The sequence below is a fragment of the Meleagris gallopavo genome, chromosome 29 (genome assembly GCF_000146605.3).
Source record: "Meleagris gallopavo isolate NT-WF06-2002-E0010 breed Aviagen turkey brand Nicholas breeding stock chromosome 29, Turkey_5.1, whole genome shotgun sequence".
Taxonomy (NCBI): Eukaryota; Metazoa; Chordata; class Aves; order Galliformes; family Phasianidae; genus Meleagris; species Meleagris gallopavo.
In genome coordinates, this window is record NC_015039.2 from 3,771,982 (window position 1) to 3,781,029 (window position 9,048).

The window sequence follows — 9,048 nt, forward strand, 5'->3', positions numbered from 1 at the left end:
GACCGCCGTCCCCGCAGTTGGGTTCGAGTTCTGGAAGCAGCTCTGCGCTGAGCACGGCATCAGCCCCGAGGGCATCGTGGAGGAGTTTGCCACTGAGGGTACCGACCGCAAGGACGTCTTCTTCTACCAGGTACCCACGGCTCCCCAGGCTGCTTCGCCGCGTAGCGGAGGCAGCCGCGCTGCTGCAGCCCCTTTTGAGAACGGGGGGTGGCACCTTGGGCTGTTGCTCGAGTGGAGCCCCGTGCTGCTGCCAGAGCTGTATCCACATGCTGGTTCCGTGTTCTGGATGTGTACGGAGGCTGGCGGAGGTGGAAGCATCAGGCTCAGGGTGCTGCAGGCAGCGCATCACCAAACAGCAGCAGGGCTGCCCCGCACCGGCACTCAGGGTGCTCTGGGACACGGCAGGAAGTGATGGGCACAGCACATAGCGGGCTGCGCCTCCTGCGCGCTGCATCGTGCTTGCCTGTGGCCAGGAGGTGGCACGCTCAGTCAGTTTCTCTTGTGGTGAGGAGCTATACTGCATGCTGACCTTACTGCTCCTTGTTAAAGGCGGATGATGAGCACTACATCCCACGAGCTGTGCTGCTGGACCTGGAGCCCCGAGTCATCCACTCCATCTTGAACTCCCCTTATGCTAACCTCTACAATCCGGAAAACATCTATCTGTCTGAGCATGGAGGTGGAGCCGGGAATAACTGGGCCAGTGGCTTCTCACAGGTAACAGGCCTTGGTGCTCCTGTGTATGAAAACAGAGCGGTTATTGAGGCTTTATTGTGGCCTTTCTCATGTCAGGCTCAGCATGCACTTCCTGCAGAATTCTGCGTCATTCAGCAGAGACATAGGACTGACTGTGGCACCCTGGGTACAGGATCCCAGTGCCCACCCAGCTTGGCTTCATGCCCAGCTTGATAAGCTTTGCACTGTTTTCTGTGGGAGATGAACAAATCCTGTTATGGTCTCTATTGCAGGGAGAAAAAATCCATGAAGATATATTTGACATAATAGACAGAGAGGCTGATGGGAGTGACAGTTTGGAAGTAAGTACATTGGGAGCTTTGGATGCGGTTGTCTTGCCTGGCATTTCAGAGCTGGACTGCTGTTCTGTGAGGTTGAGCTCTGTCCTCCAGTGCATGCAGAATGGCTCAGCTTGCTTCTGGGTGCTGACGCAGGCGATGAGCACAGAGAGGAGCTGGGAGAGGGAGATCTTTTCTGTCACTACTACATTTGCCAGGCTTCCCCAGAAGTCATCTTACTGTGTGCTCAGTGGGGCATTTTTCTGCCCAAAACACTGATGGCATTGGGCACCTCCCCGAATACAGTCTGCAGGAGGAGTTTCAGGCATTATTGTGCTTCTTTCTTTCTCTGTTCCACCTTCCTCCTATGGCTCTCCCTTTCATCAATTGCAGAAGTGCATGCACTGCCCTTTTGGCTTGTTCTCCAATGAAGGTCTATGTGGGTAAAAGGGAACTGCATGGAAATGAGGCACTTGCTGCTCCGTGGTGCCTGCAACAGCAGAGAGAGCCACAGGGTGCCTTAGAAAAATGCTCGAAGTCAGAGTTGCCCAGTGCTCCGAAATCCACAGAATAAACGTGGGCAGCCGCAGCTTCATGTTCTCTCTAGCTGGATTAAAGAGGCATCGGGAATACCAAAAGCCTGGAGAAAGCTTTGGGGTTTCTTTGTCTTGTGCCTTTGGCAGGACCTTGACTACCATCCAGATAAAACCATTTCCTGTACGGAGACAGACAAGGCTCCTTGGTATTTGTGTCAGGCTGTCACATGGCAACAGGGAAAGGGAAAATACTGTCATAAAATAAGTTGGCGGAAGATCTAAGAGCAGACCGTGGGATCTGCAGAAAGCGGGGACTGTGCTAAAGTCAGGTACAGGGAGTTTGGCCTCTGAGAGGAGGGCACAGGCTGAGAAGATCTGCCTCCATTAACGTGACCAGCTGGGTGCTGAGAGCGACATCTGAGCTATTCTGAACTCTGTGTTTTGGGGTGGGAGGACTCCAGGAGGCTCCTGAGCAGTGGTTGTACTTTGTGGCGTGTGCAGAGAAGTAGAATCCTCCCACGCTGGAGAAGTGGTGTGATGAGCATGTGGCTGTCACTGCAGTCTGGAGGAGCCAGGACTAACCTCCACGTGCTTTCAGCTCCCTGCTTGCAGCAGTATTGCCGTGGGGAGGTTCTCACCTTCACTGGCAGGCCTCTATTCTGTCTTCTCTTGGGGCTGAATTGGACCTTGAGCTTTCTGCATACTGCTTCCTTCCAGGGATTCGTGCTTTGCCACTCTATTGCTGGTGGAACAGGCTCTGGGCTGGGCTCTTACCTCCTCGAGAGACTGAATGACAGGTGAGTGTTCAGCCTTATCCCCTTTCTGCACCGCAGAGTCTGGCCCAGGCTGGGCACCCTGCCAGAGCAGAGAGCTGACTCAGAGCCCAGGCTACCACCCCCACCCAAATACTGTCTTGTGCAATCCCTGGCAAACTGCCCAGGGAAGGGATGGCTCCTGATATGCCTGTGGACTACAGAGGCTCTGAAGCTGGACTTGTGCTGTCCAAGCTTCAGCCATTCTTATCAGGCAGCTGCCTTCTGACACCTCGACTGCACCGTGGAGGGTGGGAGGCTCTGGTTGTAGTTCTGAGCTGCCATCCCTGCCTGTTTCAGCTTGCAGCCTCTTGAAAAGGCTTGTAAGCAGCTGTTTAATCTGCCTGTGGATGGCTCAGCCTTGCCTGTAGCTCTGTCTGGCAGCCTGCTCCTGCACTGCTAGAGTAGGCACTGCTGGGACAAATTCTCTCCCTCCCTGGGAGCTGAATCTGGCATGCAGTGCTGGTGACTCACTGCTGTCCTGAGCCTGGAGACTGCAAAGAGAGCTTGTGGGAGGAGACAAAGTGCTGCCTTGGCGATGTTAACCCTTGAGATGGCTGGACTTTCTCACTAGGTATCCCAAGAAGCTGGTGGAGACCTACTCGGTTTTCCCAAACCAGGATGAGATGAGTGATGTTGTGGTCCAACCATACAACTCTCTACTGACACTGAAGAGACTGACTCAGAATGCTGACTGCGTGGTAAGAGCCCCACTGCATGTCAGCCCAGTAGCACAGCCAGCTCCTGTGTAGCAGCCCTGTCCCTGGCAGCTCTGAAGTGCAGCCTTTATTGGGGCGGGTACTGCAGCCTCTGAATCCCCCATACACAGCAGCGAGTACACCTCTGTCCAGAAGGTCTGGGCAGATATGGTGGTTCTAGGGACGAGGGCTCTGCACTAACCCCTTCCAAGCTGTCCTGCTTGGTAGTTCTGCCTCTTGAATCTGGCGGATTCTTCCCACGGCAGCAGTGGGCTAGCTGTGCTTCCTCTGCAGCACTGCCCCACAGCCTTCAGTTCAACTCACTTCCAGCATCCACAGGCCCTAGGCAGGCAAGTCCTAACCAAGATTCCTGCTCATCCCTACCGCCTTAACCTCTGCACATGGCAGGGCAGTAACAGCTGTGCCAGTGCTGCTGAAGGTGACTGCGAGGTGCTGGCCCAGAGGCTGTGCTCTCTGGGAGGGCACAGGGGAGCACAGCCAAGTTGAAGGCAAGAGTTCCCATTGACAGTGTCTGTTACTCTCCACGAATGAGTCAGCTTGTGGTTTCGAGTGTCTGCCACCTGCCACAGAGCACTCTGCTGGGCTGCTGCGCTTGGGACTTGTGCTGGGCCAAGCTGTGCAATCCAGTGCCCTCAGACATGTGGTCAGGGCTGCCTCTTCTCTGGCTGCTTCTGAGAGTCTTCACAGAGCTGTTTTCCTTTTGCAGGTGGTTCTAGATAACACTGCCTTGAATCGTATCGCGACAGATCGGCTGCACATTCAAAACCCATCATTCTCTCAGATCAACCAGCTGGTGAGAAGGGCTCTTCCCTCTGGAGAAGCTGGCACAGGGCTTCCCTGGTGGCTTGGATTTGGTTTGAGCCTGCTCCATAAGCTTGGCACGATGCTGGGCAGCCTGGAACTGTGAACGTGGTTCCTCTGCCCTTCTTTAGGGTGTATTCTGTGGGCACACAGCTTCCCTTGACCTAGTTTTTTAAAGCAGGCTTTGAATATGCTCTGTGACCACTTGGTGACCCAGTCCTCTTCCTCCCAGGTCTCCACCATCATGTCTGCCAGCACCACCACACTCAGGTATCCCGGGTACATGAACAACGACCTCATCGGTCTGATTGCCTCGCTGATTCCCACCCCACGACTGCACTTCCTCATGACGGGGTACACACCACTCACCACAGACCAGTCGGTAAGGCAGCCTTCTGGGGACTCCTCCTTTTCCCTGAGGGCACCGTGTAACATCCCATCAATCCATAGTCTTGGCATGAGCTGTAGTTGCATGTTCCTAATCCCAGATCCATGTGCAGCCACCTCATGCGACAGCTCAAGCACAATGTGAATCAGCCACGAGCAGACAGCTGTGCTTGTGCTGGGCTAAATCCTTACTCCAAACATCCTTGGAATGGCTGTTGCAGCTATGGGAAGGCCAATGATATTTGATTTGATAAAAGTCATCCTTAGAAATGATCAGAACAAGCCTAGCAAAGCACCCCACCAGTCCTGTCATTGCAGTGGATCACAAACTCACACCATTTAGGTCAGAACGCTGTTGTTCGTTGCCATGCCACGGCTGAATGTGGTTTCCAGGTGTCAGCTTCTTCACCAGGGTGCACCCAGGGAGGGTCTGGTTACCCTTCACCTGCATCAAACATTGCCAGTAGTGTTCTGCTTGTTCCCAGCCAGTGCCCCCCCAGCCACAGGGCAGAATGAGGCTGTTCTGTTTTGAGACACTCACCTGCGCTGGCTGTGTCTCAGTTCTGCTAGGGGCTAACAGCTGCTAATCTCCTCTTGTATGCATTTCCTCAGGATGTTACTCAGAGAAGCAAATCCGAAAAACTGCTGGCTCTGAAAAGGGTATTGAGTGTGTGTTCTGTCCTCCCAGAGAGGAGTGCGAGGGGGGTTCATCCAGCAGCTCAGAGCTGGGCTGCCACACCACCAAGCTGTCCTTGCCTTAGGCACGCTCTTTTGGGTGCTGGCCCTGGCACCCACTGAGCAGACTGAAGTTGTGTGAAGTCTATGACAGCACTTGGAGACTGCTGTGGCTGCCCACTGGCTCAGTGCAGGGTGGTCCCTCTCCCGTCTTCCAGCCTTGCTCCTCTTCTCAGAAGTGGAGCGGGACAGATGTGCAATGGCAACATTAAATGTTTCCCTTCACTGAGCTCAGCTGAGTTTCACCCCCAGCCCCGGCTGCGTTGCTGGATGGGCAGTTCAACTCCCTTGTGGGAGCCTACACCAATGCTCCAGCTCTCAGCCTGGCTGTGCTTGTGGTGTGACTTTGGGATTTTCCCGTCCTGCATGCAGCTTTGCACGTGGCTCTGTTCCAAGGGCAAGGGCTTCTCCTTCCAGCCGCCCTCTGTTCCTATGTGCATGTACAGGCCAGCGGGAGGGCAAGGAAGCAGCACACCCACTGCCTCTGACCCCAGCTGATGTTTGTAGGTGGCCAGCGTGAGGAAAACCACAGTCCTGGATGTGATGAGAAGATTGCTGCAGCCTAAAAACGTGATGGTGTCCACAGGTCGAGACAGGCAGACCAACCATTGCTACATTGCCATCCTGAACATCATCCAGGGGGAGGTAGATCCCACACAGGTGAGCTCCTGCATGATGCCATTTCAGATGCTGATGGAACTGGTATAAGAATGGCACAGTCACCATGTTCCTGCTTGGAAATCCCAGAGCGAGGCTGAGGTGCCTGAGAACTGGCCCCAGGTTGCTCCTGCATGAGGCTGCATGCCATTTGGTGAAGCCCACCTTATGGAGGCTGTATGCCCTGCAAGGAGCAGCTCCTGGGAGTGCTGCAGCTGGGTTTTGCCCAGCACCCTGCTATCCTTTGTTGCTCTCACCCCACCAGGTTCACAAGAGTCTGCAGCGGATCCGGGAGAGGAAGCTGGCTAACTTCATTCCCTGGGGTCCTGCCAGCATCCAGGTGGCTTTGTCACGGAAGTCCCCTTACCTGCCCTCGGCACACCGTGTCAGCGGCCTCATGATGGCAAATCACACCAACATCTCCTCGGTGAGTGCCTTCCCTCTGCACCACAGGCAGTACTCTAGGCCCCTGAAGCTGTGGTTCTGACCATTATTTTACAGACGTCTTCTCTTGAGACTTTCACAAAGCCACAGCGGCCTACAGATGAGGGGTGGGTAGGCAGTCCCAGTTTGCAGCACATCAGGATTTAGGTTTTCTGGCCTGGGGTCGCATCCATCCATTCTGCATCCTCTGGGCACATGCCCCCCCCTTCATGGCCAAAAGCAGCCTGAGGAGCATGAGCTGATCCCAAGCATTGGTGGGGTGCAGGTGGCAGCTCCTGCCCTGCAGGCCTGGTGCTGCTTGAAGCCTGAGAGGCAGGGCCCCGTCCCCTGGGCCGTGCAGGCACTTTCAGGAGTCCCGTCCTACCTGACTGCTGCACTGCTCCCCAGCTGTTTGAGCGGACGTGCCGGCAGTACGACAAGCTGCGCAAGCGGGAGGCTTTCCTGGAGCAGTTCCGCAAGGAGGACATCTTCAAGGACAACTTCGATGAGCTGGACAACTCACGGGAGATTGTGCAGCAGCTGATCGATGAGTACCACGCGGCCACGCGCCCCGACTACATCTCGTGGGGCACGCAGGAGCAGTGAGCTGGGGACAGGAGGTCTCACGGCCACCGCCACGCTGCAGGGCACGGCTCTGCTGCACCCACTTGAGCACCGCTCAGGCCTCCCATAGAGCTGCCGGTGGATGTGCACACACCACACACACCACACACACGTGTGCTGCACACACCACACACACCACACACACGTGTGCTCCTCAGCAGTGAGCAGCGCTGCCCCTGCAGGCCCTGGGCAGAGGACAGCCCCCACCACACCGCATGCCCTGGCCCAGGATGGGACTGGGGCAGCCGCTCATGATGCTGAGGGATCCTCTTGCCCTGGGAGCATGTATGCACTTGGAGGAGGGCAAGAGGAGAACCAGGGGGCCTGGAGCGGGCCTGGCCCAAAGGTTGGGCCCTGTGGCTGAGGGCTGTGTGTGGCTGAGCCAGTCCTTGCCCTGGGCAGAGTCCTTCCTCCTTTGCCAGATCAGGCCTGGGCCACAGGCTGCATCTATATTTTTGTAGGTTATTTTGCTTTAATAAAGGCTGTTCCTGCACTGACTCTGCCTGCAGCGAGTCCCCACTGCACCGCAGCACCACGTAGGAGCCCCTGCAGCGGGCAGCATGCTGCTGGGCAAGTGCTACAGCAGAGCCAGAAATACAGGCAGGACCTGCAGTGCAGCTGACCAGGACACCTCCCCGCCCGGCCTGCACTGCGCACATGGCGACGCTGTTAATGTTTCACAGGGGTGAAGCCACGGGCAGGAGGACCCCATTGGGGTGCCGTCCTCACCGCTGCAGCCCAAAGCAAAGGGATGGCAGTGGTAGGAAGGGCAAGAGGCTGCCAGCATTGCCGGCCCATGCACAGCCAGCTCTGGTGCTGTTCCACACGAGCAACCATGCAACCCGTGACAGCACGGGGTGCGGGGCATTGCTGGCAGCGGCCCATGGACAGGCAGCCCAAGGTGAGAATTAGCCTTTTCCTCTGACCCTGTGGCACGGAGCAGCAGGCTAAAAATACTCACAGCCATTGCAGCGCTGGGCTCCCACGCCCTCTTGGCATGGGCCCTGCAGAGGCGCCCGCAGCAGGGACAGTTCCCCCCCAGCCGGGGCGGCAGTGCCAGCGGGTGCCGGGGCAGCTGGACGCAGAGCTGCAGCGCTGTTGACGAAATGCCAAAGGGCAGCACGAGGAGCCACAGAGCCAGCAGCTCCCTGCCCCCAAGGACACGCTGTGCTGTTCTGCTGTGGACAGGGGCACCCAAGCTGAAGCCCTGCCGCCTGCAGGGATCAGTCCCTGCTGCACATCCCGAGGATGACAGGGAACTCAGCCTTCCTTTTGTGCATTTATTAAAAAACAAAACAAAAAACAACAGAACAAACAAAAGCCCCAAAGACGACTGACCAACTTTACAGAGGGAACGTTGTGGGGCCAAGCCCCAGCCGTACCACCCACCCTGCCGCCCCTGGGGTACCCCTGCACTACCAGCCCTGCTACAGGGCACCACATGGGCCCCTAAGGGCAGCTCAGCCAAAAGCCACCCGCAGCTTTCCAGGAAAAGTGGACTCAGCGGACGGACAGACGGACAATGGCAGTGCAGCTGCCCAGCACCCTCTGCCCAGGCAAAGCCACCGGGGCGAGGACTGGGGCATGGGCAGAACCACCAGGACAGCACAACTGCTGGAGGCAAAGGCACCAGGGACAAGGGACGGGGACAGGCCTGGGGGGCAGCGTGGGGCACCAGCCGGGGGAACCAGGGCATAGCCACAGCAGGTACCCACAGCACAGCAGCCCCACCGCCCCTCCAGGGAAAGTGCTCAGAGACGTGGGCAAGCAGGCGTCTCGAAATAAATTAAGGAAACAACCAGAAAGGCAACGTTGGATCAGGGAGCGCATGGCACCTGGGTCCATGCCGACCCACTGCTTGCTCTCCTCGTGCCATCCACGGAGCATCCTCTGGCTGCCAGGCTAGCTGCTGAAGGAGCCAGCAGGCAGCAGGTGCTGCCAGGACCCAGCTGCAGGGCACAGCCCCCGGGGTCGCACTGCAGCATCAGGGCCGAGGGGGCTGGCAGGCGGCTCCTGGGGCTGGCGGGCACCCATCGAGGCAAGGTAAGTGTTGAGAAGCTGGGCGATCTCATCCACCTGCGGAGCGGAGGGACGCAGCTGGGTCAGCCTGAAGCATCTGCAGCCCCCAAACAGGACAACGGACAGACGGACGGATGGAGTGACAGACACCTCTCACCTGGGAGGTCTCGAAGAGCAGGTCCCGGTCCTCCACAGAGAGGCGGAAGGTGCTGCTATCGGAGGCCCCGAAGGAGGAGATGCGGCTGTAGCAGAAGCTGTCCAGGGGCTCCGGTTCCCCCGGCTTATAGAGCGAGACGGCCTTGGCCCCGACGCTCAGCCACAG

General features: G+C 57.3%; 1 protein-coding gene across 1 annotated transcript; it reads left to right on the plus strand.

Annotated features, from left to right (window-relative positions):
* Window position 1: 1 nt before the first annotated feature.
* On the plus strand, window positions 2–6,689 carry TUBG1 (tubulin gamma 1; the record flags this gene model as incomplete). Its single annotated transcript, XM_010724714.2, has 11 exons — window positions 2–130; window positions 550–717; window positions 969–1,037; window positions 2,267–2,346; window positions 2,936–3,062; window positions 3,787–3,873; window positions 4,114–4,263; window positions 4,881–4,928; window positions 5,511–5,663; window positions 5,926–6,087; window positions 6,492–6,689. Coding segments are annotated over 11 exons (1,371 nt in total), but the record flags the coding sequence as incomplete, so codon positions are not given.
* Between the last annotated feature and the right edge of the window lie 2,359 nt (window positions 6,690–9,048).